At 44.0% G+C, this 17,683-nt stretch overlaps 1 protein-coding gene across 3 annotated transcripts in view; it reads right to left on the minus strand.

Moving 5' to 3' along the window:
- The window catches only part of RMND1 (required for meiotic nuclear division 1 homolog), a 42,162-nt gene that overhangs the window by 7,781 nt on the left and 16,698 nt on the right, over positions 1 to 17,683 (minus strand). For all 3 annotated transcript variants that reach the window (XM_040345530.1, XM_040345531.1, XM_040345533.1), the window contains exons 6-11: positions 17,494 to 17,594; positions 12,995 to 13,101; positions 8,383 to 8,447; positions 6,574 to 6,650; positions 6,278 to 6,398; positions 2,815 to 2,931 (exon numbers count right to left, since the gene is read on the minus strand). In XM_040345530.1, the coding sequence (XP_040201464.1) occupies positions 2,815 to 2,931; positions 6,278 to 6,398; positions 6,574 to 6,650; positions 8,383 to 8,447; positions 12,995 to 13,101; positions 17,494 to 17,594 (588 nt within the window). The remainder of the gene's footprint in view (positions 1 to 2,814; positions 2,932 to 6,277; positions 6,399 to 6,573; positions 6,651 to 8,382; positions 8,448 to 12,994; positions 13,102 to 17,493; positions 17,595 to 17,683) is intronic.

A 17,683-nucleotide genomic window follows, 5' to 3' on the forward strand; every position in this document is an offset into this window, starting at 1 on the left:
CTTTAACAGTCTGTGTTCCCACATTGAATAAATCACTTTTTCTATTGACCGGTTGGGTTTAGAATCAACAACCTGTAATATTTCAAGATATCCTGGAATACATTGTGAATTATCATTACTGTAAGTCATCGGTGAAGCTGAAACAGGAGTACCCCACACCCTGCAAGACCCTCTGGGTCCCACGGACCCTCCCGTTACACCTTGTATAAAATGTAAAGTGTCTCCAGACTACCAAAATAGAAGATACTTGGGAGATGGCCCTATGCAACTCAAATGCCACGTACACACGATCTGAATTTCCGATGAAAAAAGTCCAGACTTTTTTCATCGGAAATTCCGATCGTGTGTGGACCCCATCAGTTTTTTTTCTGCCGGTGTTTAGAAATAGAACATGTTTTATTCTTTTCGATGGAAAAAAAAAAAAGATAATTTTTTTCCTATCGTCTGAGTGCAACTTCGACGGAAAAAACCCCCACGTATGCTCAGAATCAAGTCGACGCATGCTCGGAAGCATTGAACTTTCTTTTTCTCGGGCTCGTCGTAGTGTTTTGGACGGTCAGAATTTGGTCTGACAGTGTATATGCAAGACAGGTTGAATGGAATTCCGATGAAAAATTGCATCGGATTTTAGGCCATCGGAAATTCCGATCGTGCAAAGCCCCAGCTCATAGCAGGCGGAGGCGGTTTTGCTGAAGTAAGTATGCAGGTGGGATATGAGTTATACTAGACATGTAATTAGGTGGGGGTAATGCACAGGAGATAGGATGGTCTTAAATCCTGGCACTTCTGCTCTGAATGAGAGAGAATACAAGCAAGTTAAAGAGTAGAAATTTTGATTATCACAAATGCGCACTGGTGACCGATTCTCTTCAAAGGAATCATTCTGTGGATGTACTTTTCCTGCATTTGTGCCCCTGGCTGGTAAGTATTGGCTCAATTAACTGCACAATGAATGATGGCAATATGAACAGTATATAATATAATATACACTATATTACCAAAAGTATTGGGATACCTGCCTTTACATGCACATGAACTTTAATGGCATCCCAGTCTTTGTCTGTAGGGGTCAGTATTGAGCTGGCCACCCTTTGCAGCTATAACAGCTTCAACTCTTCTGGGAAGGCTGTCCACAAGGTTTAGGTGTGTGTTTGGCCATTCTTCCAAAAGCGCATTTGCGAGGTCAGGCACTGATGTGGACAAGAAGGCCTGGCTAGCAGTCTTCATGCTAATTCATCCCAAAGGTGTTCTATCGGGTTGCGGTCAGGACTCTGTGCAGGCCAATCAAGTTTCTCTACCCCAAACTTGCTCATCCATATCTTTATGGACCTTGTTTTGTGCACTGGTGTGCAGTCATGTTGGAACAGGAAGGGACCATCCCCAAACTGTTCCCACAAAGTTGGGAGAATGAAATTATCCAAAATGTCTTGGTATGCTGACGCCTTAAGAGTTCCCTTCACTCGAACTAAGGGGCCAAGCCCAACCCCTGAAAAACAACCCCACACCATAATCCCCCCTCCACCAAATGATTTGGCCCAGTGCACAAAGCAAGCTCCATTAAGACATGGATGAGCAATTTTGGGGTGGAGGAACTTGACTAGCCTCTGCACCTCAACTGGATAGAATGCCTTTGGGATAATTGAGGCACTACTTACCAGCCAGTGGCACAAATGCAGCAAAGGTACATGCACAGAATGATTACTTACTGAGAATCATTCACCAGTGGACATTTGTGATAATCCAAATTTCTATGCTTTAACTTGTGTGTATATATATATATATATATATATATATATATATATATATATATATATATATATATATAAATTTATATATACACACACACACACACACACGCACGTTAAAGAGTAGAAATATATATATATATACACACACACACACACACACACAGTATAAACAGGTATTTATATTGCGCCAACAATTTGCACAGCACTTTACATACTGTACATTCTCATCAGTCCTTGACCTCAGACAGCTTACAAGCTAAGCTCCCCATCGCATGTACAAACATGCATGCAGATACATACTAGAACCAATTTAGACATCGGCCAACTAACATACCCCCATGACTTTGCTGTGTGGGAGAAAACTGGAGTACCCAGAGGAAACCCATGTAAAGAACAGGGATAATGTGCAAACTCCATGCATTCATAATTTAGACCAAGCATCCCAGTGTGCAAGGTAGTGCTAACCACTATAGCCTCGTACATACGATCAGTCCATCCGATGAGAACGGTCTGATGGACCGTTGTCGTCGGTTAACTGATGAAGCTGACTGATGGTCCGTAGCGCCTACACACCATTGGTTAAAAAAACGATCGTGTCAGAACGCGGTGACGTAAAACACAACGACGTGCTGAAAAAAACGAATTTCAATGCTTCCAAGCATGCGTCGACTTGATTCTGAGCATGCGTGGATTTTTAACCGATGGTTGTGCCTACTAACGATCGTTTTTTTCCCATCCGTTAGGAATCCATCGGTTAAATTTAAAGCAAGTTGGCTTTAACCGATGGTTAAATAACCTATGGGGCCCGCACACGATCGGTTTTGACCGATGAAAACGGTCCATCAGACCGTTGTCCTCTGGTTAACCTATCGTGTGTACGAGGCCTAACTCACTGTGCTGCCCATAATACTACTATTAATAATAATAAAAAATAATTGAAAGAATATTTGAAGTCAAAGTTGTTGCAAAAAAAATAAAAAAATCCCCCCAAAAAATCAAAGGATATATATATATATTTTTTTTTTAAAGCATTGAACGCCCTATATCTCAGGGATCTCAAACTTACCTCAATTGTAATTAATATGACAATCATCCATTCTAACCTCAGAGCATGCTTCTCATTCAGATGATTGCGCATCAAATCCGTAAGTTCTGTACAGTGTTGAAGTTTTTCATTAATCACCTAAATAAATAAATACCTTTATTTAATATACTTTTTATAAAACTTTCTGCTGAACTCTGTTGGGCATCCCCAAGGCTGAATCATCACATTACTCCTAGTAGTGAAACATTGAGGGTCCATGCACACTGGGCTTAGAAACCACTGCTTCTACAGGAGTTTATTTTTTTTCTCCTGCCTGTACAACCTCCCCTGAACAATTTAACTTGACAGATAGTAAACGATGTTTAAAAACGTCAGTTTAAAAAATGTCATTTACATGCCGCGTTAAGGCCCCATGCACAAGAGACGCTGCTAAACGTACGTTCAGAGGCAGTTGGACAGCTTTTTCAACTGCCCCTGAACACATTCAATGTTATCCTATGTGTCTATGCACACAGTCACCTGCCCACATAACGACGATAATATAACATAAAGGAGAGTACAGGGGCAGCTAAAAAAAAAAAAACACCCAACTGATTCTAAATAGGGATGAGCTGGACACCCCCCAGTTCGGTTCGCAGCAGAACATGCGAACAGACAAAAAATGTGTTCGAACACCGTTAAAGTCTATGGGACACGAACATGAAAAATCAAAAGTGCTAATTTTAAAAGGTTAATATGCAAGTTATTGTCATAAAAAGTGTTTGGGGACCTGGGTCCTGCCCCAGGGGACATGTATCAATGCAAAAAAAAGTTTTAATAATGGCTGTTTTTTCGGAAGCAGTGATTTTAATAATGCTTAAAGTGAAACAATAAAAGTGAAATATTCCTTTAAATTTCGTACCTGGGAAGTGTCTATAGTATGCCTATAAACTAGCACGTTTCCCGTGTTTCCCCTGCACAAAATGAAATTTCTAAAGGAAAAAAAGTAATTTAAAACTACTCGAGGCTAAAATGAATTGCCGGGTTCCAGCAATACAGATAAAAGTCATTGAAAAAAAAAATGGCATGGGTTCCCACCTAGTCCATTACCAGGCACTTTGAGTCTGGTATGAATATTAAGGGAATTGGACCTTGTGTTTATGTGGCTTAAGATGCCAGGTGCTGTGTGCAGGCATCCTATTCAAGTCTATGGGGAAGCAGCAGCTGCACAGACACAGCCGCTCATCCGCAAAAAGACACAGGAGGGTGCATTATCACCAACACAATTTTTATGATTAATGCCCGGTACACACGATTCGATTATCGGACGAATGATCGTCCGTTTTTTTTTTGTATGCTAATCTCACGTCGAATCTGATGACTTTACTAAAGTCACGAAAATTCTCGTACGGCAGAATAAAAAATTGGAAGTGATGTCATGTGTTGTAATGCATTTGTATTGCATTTTCGAACGACAGCTGTACTGATTAAACGAAAATCAGACGATCTGGCATCGTACGAAAATAAATTCCGTGCATGTCCGAATAAAATCAGATGAACTGTCCTGATCGGCTCTCGGAAGCTCTGTACTAACGATCCGATTATCGTACGATCGTTTCGAAAGCGGAATTTTTCATACGATTTTCAGGTCGTGTGTACGGTTTTCAGGTCGTGTGTACGGGGCTTAAAAATGCCAAAAACATACTCACAAACATGAGAAGATACAAGCTCAAATCACAACCCCAGCATAGGCGATTTACGAAAACGCTGTGGTTTAAAATCAGATGCGTTTCGGGAGACAAGCCACTTTCCTCAGAGCTGATCCAACCTAACGCAGTTCTGCCTTTTATAAGAAACGCATCAGCTTTCCAACCACAGCGTTTTTGGAAATCACCTCTGCTGGAGTTGTGATTTTTGACGAGCTTCTATCTTCTCATGTTTGTTAGTATGTTTTTGCCATTTTTATTTATAAAAATGGTGTTCGTGATAATGCTTCTCTATCTCTTTGCAGTGTTTGTCAAGTTCCCCTGCTTAATGAGAGCAGCATCGCTCTGGGCAGTGCACGTGCACTGTTGGTTGTGGGACACAGTGAGCGTTGAGGCTTTGTTGTGCTACAGCCCCTCGTCCCAATGTGTCAGCCATTTAGGTGAGTGGCCCCCGAATGCACACTATCTACATTCGGGCCAGTCATCTGCACCTGCATGGCTGTCAAATTGGGACAAACAGCTGCGTCCATGCAGGTGCTGCGTATGAATGAGGCCTCAAGGTAAATTTTTGGTGCAATTGCTTTCCATTAGGTAGATTCACAAAGAGTTAGGCCTAACTCTGAATCTAAGCCGGCCTATGTTTAAAGCCGGGTACACACGGGCAAACATGTACGATGAAACCGGTCCGTTGGACCGTTTTCACCGTACATGTCTGCCCGGGGACTTCTGTACGATGGCTGTACTAACCATCGTACAGAAGTCCGCACGTAAACAATACGCGGGGCGTGTCCGCGCCGTCACCGCGGTGATGACGCGGCGACGTGGGCGGGCCTGCCTTTTAAATGCTTCCACGCATGCGTCGAAGTCATTCGACGCATGCGAGGGACGGCGGGCGCTCGGACATGTACGATAGGTCTGTACTGACGACCATACATGTCCGAGAGGGCAGGATTCCAGCGGACGGTTTTAAAACAAGTCCAGGAATATTTGCCCGCTGGGAAAAGGCCCGGCGGGCAAATGTTTGCTGGAATTCTGCCCGCTCGCGCCTACACATGACCGAACATGTATGCTGAAACTGGTCCGCGGACCAGTTTCAGCATACATGTTTGGTCGTGTGTACGGGGCCTTAGTGTATTCTCAAACAGAGATACACTTAAACATACCTAAGATAGGCTGGCTTGCGCCATTCTATCTTAGGCTGCAATGTTTCTTTTGCCCGCTAGATGGCGCTGCCATTGCGGCCGGCCAAGATTATGTAAATGAGGGGATACGCCGATTCCCGACGATTTACGAGCGTACGCCGGGCCTACACCGTCGAGTTACGTTGTTTCCGTAAGGGATAGGCCGCCTAAATTTAGAGCTATGCTCTAGTGGACTAACTATTGTTAAGTATGGCCGCCGCGAGATTCGAATTTTTAGCGTCGTTTGCGCAAGTCGTTCGCAAATCGGCGTTTACGTCCGCGTTGAAATCAATAGGGCCGTACGGCGTACTTAGCCGCAATGCGCCCTGGGAAATGTAGTCGCCCGGCGCATGTGCAGTACGCAAAAACGTCGAAAAACGTGAGGTCAAGCCTCATTTCAATAATACACGCCCCCCTCCCGCCGCCTAAAATTTGAAGGTAAGTGGTTTGAGAATCACTTTTAACCTAAATAATTTAAGGCGGTGTAGCCTAAAAAGACTAGGCTAGGCCGTCCTAATAATAGGCCATTCTATGTGAATCTACCTAAATGTTTTTCTATACCATGCTAAAACTACAAACATTCAGGTAGATGAACTTATTTAAAATTTGAAACCCCACCTTGACCCTGCGGTTTATGCTGAGAAACTGACATGTTTTATCATAGAGAAGCTCTAGGTTTTCTCTGTCCCAGTAGAAGTCTGGTGTGATGAGAAGGTCCGAACTTAGATTTATACGATGTCTAAAAGAAGACAGTAAGGACAAAAATAAATATCTGTCAGTTTAAACATTTCCTACATACTGTATGTTTCACGTTTGTATTTAGCTGTCGAAGTGAAGCCCTTATATACTTCTGTAAAATAAAACCACATTAATACCCATGACATGTGTCTGTAAAAAGCATGTAATCAGTTTACCTTAGTGCGAATAACTCTCCAATTTTTTGCATGACATCATCATGAGACAGTTTGACTTTTTTTCTGGCTTTCAACATCTGAAAAATAACAAACTTATTTTACAGTGTTAAAGTAATTGTGTTACCGTGATACATGATATGCAAAACATCTACATATGCCCTTCAAATACACTGCTCAAAAAAATTTAAGGAACACTTTTGAATCAGAACTCCTGGGATTTTGATCTGGTCAGTTGCGTAGTTACGAGGGGGTGGGGTGTATACAGAGGGGGTTGTTAATCAGTTTCAGCTGCTTTGCTGTTAATTGAAATTAACTACAAATGCACTAGATGGGCAACAATGAGGTGACCTCCAAAACAGGAAGGTTTTTTCAGGTGGCGGTGTCTGACATTTTTTCCCTACTCATCTTTTCTGACTGTTTTTCACTAGTTTTGCATTTGGCTAGGGTCAGTGTCACTATTGGTAGCACAAGGCGATACTTGGACCCTATAAAGGTTGCACAGGCAGTCCAACTTCTCCAGGATGGCACATCAATACATGTCATTGCCAGAAGGTTTGTTGGGTCTCCCAGCACAAGTCTCAAGAGCATGGAGGAGATTCCAGGAGACAGGCAGTTACTCTAGGAGAGCTGGACAGTAGAAGGTCCTTAACCCATCAGCAGGACCGATATATGCTCATGTGTGCAAGGAGGAACAGGATGAGCACTGCCAGAGCCCTACAAAATGACCTCCAGCAGGCCACTGTTGTGAATGTCTCTGATCAAACAATCAGAAACAGACTTGGGGGTGGCCTGAGGGCCCGACGTCCTCTAGTGTGCTCTGTGCTCACTGCCGGACACTGTGGAGCTCGATTGGCATTTTCCATTGAACACCAAAATTGGCAGGTCCACCACCATGCTTTTCACCGATGAGAGCAGGTTCACCCTGAGCATATGTGACAGACGTGAAAGGGTCTGGAGAAGCCGTGGAGAACTTTATGCTGCCTGTAACATCGTTAAGCATGACCGGTTTGGTGGTGGCTCAGTGATGGTCTGGGGAGGCATATCCATGGAGGGACGCACAGACCTCTACAGGCTGCACAATGGCACCCTGACTGCTATTAGATATCGGGATGAAATCCTTAGACCCACTGTCAGACTATACGCTGGTGCAGTGGGTCCTGGGTAACTCCTGGTGGACGACAATGCCCGGCCTCATGTGGCGAGAGCATGCAGCCAGTTCCTGGAGGATGAAGAAATTTATACCATTGAATGGCCCCCACGCTCATCTGACCTAAATCCAAAAGAACACCTCTGGGACATTATGTTTCGGTCAATCCGATGCCGCCAGGTTGCACCTCAGTCTGTTCAGGAGCTCAGTGATGCTCTGGTCCAGATCTGGGAGGAAATACCCCAGGACACCATCCGTCATCTCATTAGGAGAATATCCTGATGTTGTCAGGCATGCATACAAGCACTTGGGGGCCATAAAAACTACTGAGAACCATTTTGAGTTGCAATGAAATTTCAGCAAAATGGACTAGCTTGCTGCATAATCTTTTCACTTTGATTTTCGGGGTGTCTTTAAATTAAGCCCTCTGTAGGTGGATAATTTTCATTTCCATCAAATGATGTGCCATCCTTTCATTCCTAACACATTACCCAGTCCATATCAGTATAGATATCCAGCATGAGATTTTTGCCCGTTGAGATCTAATATGTTTTTAACGTGTTCCTTTAATTTTTTTGAGCAGTGTATATTAAACAATATCATAGGTGTACATATATAACATTGACATATATCAATATTCTAAAGAGCATTATTTGACTTGCCTCTGGAATTGACTGGATAGACTCTACAAATCTGTCAAGGGTAGACTCCCACATGGCCAGTTTCACTGTTTAAAAAAATAAAATAATAAAAAAAACATTACAGGCTTTTAGCACTGAACAATATCAAGTGAGCTGTTTGATTAACTGTTTCAAGTGTAAACAGATTTTTAAAAACATAGAACACAGGCCAATTAGCTATTGTTAACAAATGTCCCAAGACTACGGCCTCGTACAGACGAGAGGATATCCGCTGGAAACGGTCCACCGGACCGCTTCCAGCGGATAAATCCTCTGGCGCATCAGATCGAAATCCCAGCGGAATACATCCGCGGCGACGTGGCTGCGCCGTCGCCGCGACGATGACTCGGCGACGTGCGCAACCCTGGAAGGTAAATACTTCCACGCATGCGTCGAATCATTACGACGCATGTGAGGGATGGGAGCGGACGGACTCATCCGGTGAGTCTGTACAGACGACCGGATCAGTCCGCTGGACTGGATTCCAGCGGATAGATTTCTTAGCATGCTAAGAAATTTTTATCCGCTGGGAATCCGTCGGCTGGATTTTTATCCGCTGGGTACACACGACCGGATCTATCTGCTGGAACTGATCCGCGGATCAATCCCAGCGGATAGATCCGGTCGTGTGTACGGGGCCTCAATATGTATCTTTTTTATTTATTTTTTATTATTCTTTTATACATTTTTTATTGACTGTCTAGGCCGGCCATAGACAGTTCGAATCTCAGACGGTTCAGCAGGAATGGGCAGGCTGAATGTACCAAGTTATTCGGTCGATCAACTTGGGTACAATCAGCCTTCCCAGATTTTATGTGTTCCCTGTTGCCCCCGCCCCACCACGAGAGAATGCAATGCCTCGGCAGGCAGGAGGGATTTCCCTGTCAGCACGGTCTGTGTTGATGGGGGAACCGTGCAAATTTCTTTCCTGCAACCCAGGAAAGAAATCTGCACTGTCTATGGCCTGCAAAAGCCATTTGGGAATTTCCTGGCTCAAGGCGCTATACAATAAAACAACAAACAGTGCGGCTTACATAAGTACCAAAACTATAACATGATCAGGTCCAACAGGGAAAAGTAATGAGCAGCAGGAAAATGTATCTTTTTTTAAACATGAGACTTAAAGAGGAACTGCAGTCTTCTCACATAATTTGTAATAAAAACATATTTGCCATTCTGAAGCTTCCCTCCAACTACTTTACATATTATTTTATACACCGTATTTGCCGGCGTATAAGACGACTGGCCGTATAAGACGACCCCCTAATTTTCCAGGAAAAATGTTGGTTTTGGGATATACTCGCCATATAAGACTACCCCCTTCCTACTAGTCTTTCTGGAAGCTGAGGGGTAGCCGGAACTTTCAAATCTCACTGTGCCATTACATAACCCCACTGTGCCATCACTTGCCCCCACTGTGCCATCACTCCCCCCCCCACTGTGCCATCACTTTCCCCCCCACTGTGCCATCACTTTCCCCCTACTGTGCCATCACTTTCCCCCACTGTGCCAACAGTGCCATCACTCACATTTTGCTGATTTGTTTCCAGGCCGATGACAGTCTCCGTGCTGCGAGCGTCCATGATTTGAAAGCCGCGCCTTCTTCTCAGCGTGTCCTGTGATAGGCGGAACACAAATTTTCCCAGCAGCGCCTCTGTTCTGTGTTCCGCCTATCACGGACGTCCTCTCGTCCGAGGATGAGAAGGCATCTGTGATAGGAGGAACACAGAACAGAGGCGCTGCTGGGAAGATTTGTGTTCCGCCTATCACAGGACACGCTGAGAAGAAGGTGCGGCTTTTAAATCATGGACGCTTGCAGCACGGAGACTGTCACCGGCGTATAAGACGACCCCCGACTTTGGATGCATTTTTTTGCATCCAAAAAGTTGTCTTATACGCCGGAAAATACGGTATACTGTGCTTCTTTTCTTGCCAAATATGCTGCAGAAATCTCCCTCCACTGAGTCTGGCTGCAACCATTTTAACTGTGGGCAGCTGAAGCTGCTGTCTGTTCACTTCCTGGATTTACAGACACACACCTCCAGATCTGCAGCCCTGCAGCTCTCATATGACTCACCCCCCCCCTCCCTTCCTGTCAAACTCTCAGGAGAGTGAGAGAGAGAGCTGTGCATGATGTCATAAGCCTAGGCTTTTTACCAGACAAGAAAAAGGAAGTGAGCTGTATAAGGTAGTTACTGGCAGAAAAAAAATGTTTCACTATCCCAAGTTAAAACAACAAAGGCAGAAGATTTAATAGATGTAAAGTTGAAAAAATTACTGAAAGTCCGCTTTAAAGTATAACTAAAGGCAAAACTTTTTATTTAGTTTTGGACAGAGTGGAGAGGAATTAGAACACCTTTCAATTTTTATTGCTGTCTGTGCAGTCCTTAGGGAAATTCACTTTCTTTATTTGTCCTGTTTACCATTATCATTGAAAGTGAAAGTAATAGAAAAATACCAAATTTTGGGTTGTCCCCAAAAAAGTAATAGAGGGGAAATCTTCCAATGGGGACACTAATTATAATGGCCTGGAGTTCTCCAAGCAATTCCCTTATTTTGTGGGGATATCCTCTTACTTCCTGTTTTAGCCATGGGACAGGAAGGGAAAGTAAATCTCTCCAATGGGTACTTTAAAGTAGCCTTATTACATATGCTGTTATTGCTGACCTCTCTTCTTAAGCCCAACTCTGGGCTCTCAGATATAGTTACTCCTGCAAAATTTGGTGCATTGAGCATACCATGGACCCTCAATGGCTTTCAGGCCACCAGGTTGTTGACGGTCCTCCCTGTTTCTACTTTTTTTTCTCTGTGGTATGGCTGTTGGGTAGGCGCAGGATATGTTCAACCAGTCATAGCCTCTGATTAGTGACAATATCTTCCAGCTTTTTCATACCACTGTGTTTCAAAATGTCCTACTTTCTTCAACCCAAAAGACTGAGGACATCTTGTAGCAAAAATGAAGCACTTTGGGAGACACCTTTAAATTGAAGATATAGGGCTAGATTCAGCAAGACTTACGACGGGCGTATCAGTAGATACGCCGTTGTAAGTCTGAATCCGCGCCGTCGTATCTTTAAGCGTATGCTCAAATTGAGATACGCTTAAATGTTGCTAAGATACGACCGGCGTAAGTCTCCTACGCCGTCGTATCTTAGATGTCTATTTACGCTGGCCGCTAGGGGCGTGTACGCTGATTTACGCCTAGAATATGTAAATCAGCAAGATATGCCTATTCACGAACGTACGCACGGGCGTCGCAGTAAAGATACGCCGTTTACGTAAGGCGTTTTCAGGCGTAAAAATAAACCACCAAAAAGATGGCGCAGCCAATGTTAAGTGTGGACGTCGGAACAGCGACTATTTTTTCACATTTTACGTCGTTTGCGAAACTCGTCCGTGAATGGGGCTGGGCGTAAGTTACGTTCACGTCGAAAGCATTGACTATTTGCGACGTGATTTGGAGCATGCGCACTGGGATACGTCCACGGACAGCGCATGAGCCGTTCGTTCGAATCGTCATTTACGTGAGGTCACGATTAATTTACATAAAACACGCCCACCTCTTCCACATATGAATTAGGCGGGCTTACGCCGGCCAATTTACGCTACGCCGCCGCAACTTACGGAGCAAGTGCTTTGTGAATACTGCACTTGCCCATCTAAAATGCGGCGGCGTAGCGTAAATAACATACGCTACGCCCGCACAAAGTTAAGCCGCCGTTCGTGAATCTAGCCCATATTTTTTAAGCTGCTGGGAGATGGCAAAACAAAAAAATTTGTCTGAAGTTGGAAGTAGGTTATGCGTTTGCTTTAATGTTTTCTGAGCAAATGACTAGCAGCAAGCCTATTCTTACAATTTTCTGGTACTCATTTATAAAATGGCTGTCTGTGACTTACACACGATAATTTTTCGGAATTGTTTTTAAAAACATCATTTAAAATGATTGTGTGTGGGCTGCACATCGTTTTTCAGTTTCTGATAAACGACAAAAATAAATTCGAACATGCTGTATTTTTTAACGTCGTTAAAATTTTTTCGTCTTCCGTGTAGTAAAAAATTATCATGTGTGGGCTAAAACGATTTTTTTAACCTGCGCATGCTCAGAAGCAAGTTATGAGATGGGAGCGCTCGTTCTGGTAAAACTACCGTTCATAATGGAGTAAGCACATTCATCACACTGTAACAGACAAAAAAGCATGAATCGTCTTTTACTAACAAGGAATCAGCTAAAGCAGCCCAAAGGCGAATAGAACTTCCCCTTTAGAGTGCCGTTGTACGTGTTGTACGTCACCGCGCTTTGTTCATCATTTTTTTTAAACGATGGTGTGTGGGCAACGTCGTTTTTAATGATGAAGTTCGTTTTTTGGACATGCTGAAAAACAACATTTTCTTTCATGCCGAAAAATGATCGTGTGTACGCGGCATAAGACTTTAAAAACGCCAAATAACTAGCATTTTCAGAATGAAGCCAGCAATGACAGCCCCCACACAATTTTGCTGACAGGAGTAATTTAAATGAGAATTTGGTCCATAGCAGTCAAAAAGCAATAGTGTTACAAACTCTGCCCCACATTTTATTGTCATAAGACTCACCAGAGAGGCAAAGTGCATTAGAAAAGGCAAATTTTTCTAGAATGACCTCATCTGCTTCCAGCTGGGAATTGAATGCAATTTCACCTTTTACAAGCTTAGAGTGTCCCCTGCAGAAACACACAGGAAGTATGGATTACTAATAAACATTGGTGAATACAAAGCAACTCCAGGTACCAAGTGAAGCCCATCAATAAACAGTAAGTGGCTTTGCTGAAATGATCAGATTCAACAAATTAAAGTGGAACTTTAGTCAGAAAATTCCATCCTCCTAGACAGTGGTGTATTTAGGTTTTGTGCTGCCCTAGATCTGACTAAACTCGTGTACCCATTCCTTCCTGTTGAGGCCACACCCCTTCCTGTTTAAGACTCGCCTTGTCTTCTGTAAACCAAACCCCTTGCTCTTTAGGCTCCATCTCCTCCTTTCTGTACATTAAAAGTAGATACCAAGGGCCAGATTCACGTAGATTCCGGCGTAAGCTATTTACACTACGCCGCCGCAACTTAGTGGAGCAAGTGCCGTATTCTCAAAGCACAAGTAATTTGCGGCGGCATGGTGTAAATGGCCCGGCGTATCCCCGCGTAATTCAAAGGGGGCGGCTTGTATTTAAATTAAGCACGCCCCCGTGCCGAACGAACTGCACACGCGCCGGCCTTAAACGTAGCCCAGTGCGCATGCTCCGTAGTACGCCGCAAATCAATTGGTTTTGACGTGAAGGTAATTAACGCACAGCCCTATTCGCGACGAGTTACGTAAACGACGGAAAAACCCGACACTGTCCCGACAGCCATACTTAACATGGCATACGGCGGACCGATGTAAGGTTACCCCTCATATAGCAGGGGTAACCTTACGCTTACGGAAACGACGTAAACTACGGCGAAGCGGCGCAAAAACGTTTGGGAATCGGCGTATCAGCTCATTTGCATATGCAACGCTGAAATCGACGTAAAAGCCACCTAGCGGCCAGCGTAGTATTGCATTTAGGATCCGACGGTGTAAGTGACTTACACCAGTCGGATCCTAGCCTAATTCTGGCGTATCTTGTTTTGAGAAAACAAAACAATGATACGCCGGCGGGATTTTCGAATTACGCTGGTGTATCTGTAGATACACCGGCGTAATTCTTTTGAGAATCTGGCCCCAAGTGCCTACTTGGTGTGGCCTAGCTGAGTCGACGTCATCCCGCTTTGTATACGGAGTTACACAGCTACGGAGCCCCATGGACAGGAGAAAATTCGAGGAGACGCCGCATCCCTCCATGTTTGTACCCACTGCGAGATTGTTTCAGTTTGAGGCCTGTCCGACGGACAGGCTTCCAGCGGACAAGTTTCTTAGCATGCTAAGAAACTTTTGTCCGCTGGAAACCTGTACGCTAGGCCGGAAAATTGTCCGGTCGGCCCTACACACGACCCAACATGTCCGCGGAAACTGGTCCGCGGACCAGTTTCAGCAGACATGTTCGGTCGTGTGTACGAGGCCTAAGTGTAAGTGCAATAATTTAGTAGAATAAACTATTCCTAAACGGTATTATGCTACGGGGCCTCTTTTAGTTTCTTATTTCATGAGACATTGAGTAACCACCCTGTGCCTTAACGACCATCTGGAGTGAGTCTATTTGTGAGACTTTGCCTAAACGACCGTTTGGGAGACTTTAAATCCCTGTGCTCAGAGAGACCGCTGTAATAACGGTCATCCACCTCTGGTAAGGAGACTACATTATCACTATTTGGGTGTCCTTTTGGTGGAACAAGACTTCTCTCTTTTTACACATTCAACTTATATGCACCGATGTGAATCACAGGATATGGACTTTTTTTGCCTTTCTGGACAATTATTCTTATTCACTAATTTCTGAACTTTTTCTCATTTTTTTTGTATCATTTTGCAATTATTGGTTTAACCCTTGTTTAGCCAATTATCAACACTTGTTTCATACATCAGGTTTATCACGTTTTTTCACTTAGCGCTGTACGTTATTATATATCAGTGCAACATATCAGTGCCTGCTTATCGGTGCTGCCTCATCAGTGCAGCTTATCAGTCCTATCTAATCAGTGCCGCCTCATCAGTACCCATAAGTTCAGCCTATCAAAGCCCATCAGTGCCTCATCATCAATGGCCATCAATGCAGCCACTATATCACAATATGTCACTGGATTAGTAAGATTACTCGTATCTTGTAAGATATTTGGACTTGTGTTTGCTGACACTGATTTTAATCATAGGATTATTTCACTTATTTGTATAAAGACTAAGAAGTCCCTAGTCATTATACAAATACGCAGGGATGGACTGGCCATAGGGACTACAGGGAGTTTCCCGGTGGGCCGATAGCTCAGTGGGCTGTTTTTTAAAACAGAGATGCTGCTTGGAGGACTTTTTTTAACGCCCTGGCAGCGCCCCAGTGTAAAAGCACTCAGGCTTTCACACTGGGACTGCAGAGGAAGCGTTTTTCAGTCGCTTTACAGGTGCTATTTTTAGCCCAAATGCGCCTAAAAAACACCTCAGTGTAAAAAGGGGTCCTACACTCACCCCCTCTCTTTTACACTCACTCTCTTTTTCTTACACTCACCCCCCTCTCTCACCCACCCCCTCTCACCCCCTTTCTCTCAACCCTCCCTCTCTCTCTCATTCCCCTCTCTCTCACCCTCTCATGATATACAATAAAGGATGTAGGGGCCTTTTGGTGGGCGTGATTTTTCGGGGGGGGTGGGAGCAGCATTTTATTGAATTAAAGTGGGCCGGTCTGGATGAAGTCCAGGGCCAAATGTTTGTCCCAGTCCAGCCCTGCAAATATGTGAAATAGTCAGTGGCAGCAAAAACAAGTCCAAATATCTTACAAGATAGGAGTAATCTTACTAATCCAGTGACATATTGTGATAGCACATATGATATAGGTGAGCGGGTCCAAAATATTATTGCAAGTCTTAATTGTATAGGATGCAATTCAATATGCTCGCTCAAGGATGTTTAAAGAAATGAAATGAAGGATATATATTGAAATAATGCGTGCCTGCCATCGCCACATACCTGGGGGCTTCCCTCCTCTCCTCTCTGCGCTATTGACACACAGCCCGGGAGGAAGTTACATATCGGAACTTACTCCCAAGGATGCTGTGGAGGAGGGTAGGCGGAGCATTAGACTGCTAAGACATGCAGTGCCACACTTACCAGTTGTATTAAGTGCGGCTGCAGGTCTGTCCCAACGTCCTCACCAGCCAGTATTATCATACCGGCAGGCAGCGGTACAACCATTTTATGGGGGCGCCAGACTGCCTCCGTCATCCGCATTTCTCCTCTGTCCCCTTCATCGCTCCCTTCCTGCTTGTCAGCTACATGTCTGTGTCTCAGTATTTACAAGAAGTTTAATAATGGTCACCCTCGTTTTTTTCCAGGGATAATGCACTCTGTAATTGTTTTTTATATAAACAAAGCCTCTAAATACCTTTATTTCAGCTATATTCAGCCTGTCACATCACTCCCGGCCATTCACCTACTCCAATCCAGGACTACAGTGGGAGGGGCTGAGCGGCCACGTGACCTCCCCAGCTGACGTCAGGGGGAGATCTAGGCCCCTCCCGTATTAGCCCTGAATCAGAGTAGCAGAGCGTTTGGGAGTCAAGTGACAGACTGAAAATTGCTGAAAAGGAATTTAGAGGCTTCTTTTATAAATAACATTTACAGAGTGCATTATCCCTGGATAAAACAGAGGGGCTGCCGGTGAATCGTTTTGAAAGGTAACAACCACTTTAAGGTCAGACATGTGGGTATGTATTTTAGTAGGTATGAATGTGTGGGTATCATTAATTAGAATATTGCTGGGGTAAAAAGTACTATGAGAAAGGGCAAATAAAGTATTTATATGTATCTTATCTTTATGCAAAAATATAAATTTCAACCATTTTTTAAAAAGGCATCTTAAAGCGGGGGTTCACCCTTAGAGGGCACTTTTCCCCCTTAGATTCCTGCTCGTTTTCTCTAGGGGAATCGGCTATTTATTTTAAAATATGTGCAGTACTTACCCGTTTACGAGACGCATCCTCTCCGTCGCTTCCGGGTATGGGCTTCGGGAATGGGCGTTCCTTCTTGATTGACAGGTTTCCGAGAGGCTTCCGACGGTCGCATCCATCGCGTCACGATTTTCCGAAAGAAGCCGAACGTCGGTGCGCAGGCGCAGTATAGAGCCGCACCGACGTTCGGCTTCTTTCGGCTACGAGTGACGCGATGGATGCGACCGTCGGAAGCCTCTCGGAAGAATGTCAATCAAGAAGGAACGCCCGCTCCCGAAGACCATACCCGGAAGCGACGGAAGAAGATGCAGCTCGAAAACGGGTAAGTACGGCACCTATTTTAATACAAATAGCCGATTCCCCTAGACCGAACGAGCAGGAATCTAGGGGAAGAAAAAAAAAAAATTTAGAAATGGGTGAACTCCCGCTTTAATGTGAAATTGCAGCAGCATTACCAGAAGCATCTTGGAGAAATAAAATAAACATACTCTCTGAAGCTGTAGTTTATCTCCTCGTTTTCCCAGTGAACCAGAGCAACTTCATAAGGCTGAATTTCATGGCGCTCCAGAATTTGCATAACATGTTTGATCTTGATAAGAAAATCACAATTATATGTTAACTACAGAAAAAAAAAATCCTATTATGCCCTTTAATTTTGTAATATCCCTATTAATGTTA

The sequence above is a fragment of the Rana temporaria genome, chromosome 3, assembly GCF_905171775.1.
Source record: "Rana temporaria chromosome 3, aRanTem1.1, whole genome shotgun sequence".
Lineage (NCBI taxonomy): Eukaryota > Metazoa > Chordata > Amphibia > Anura > Ranidae > Rana > Rana temporaria.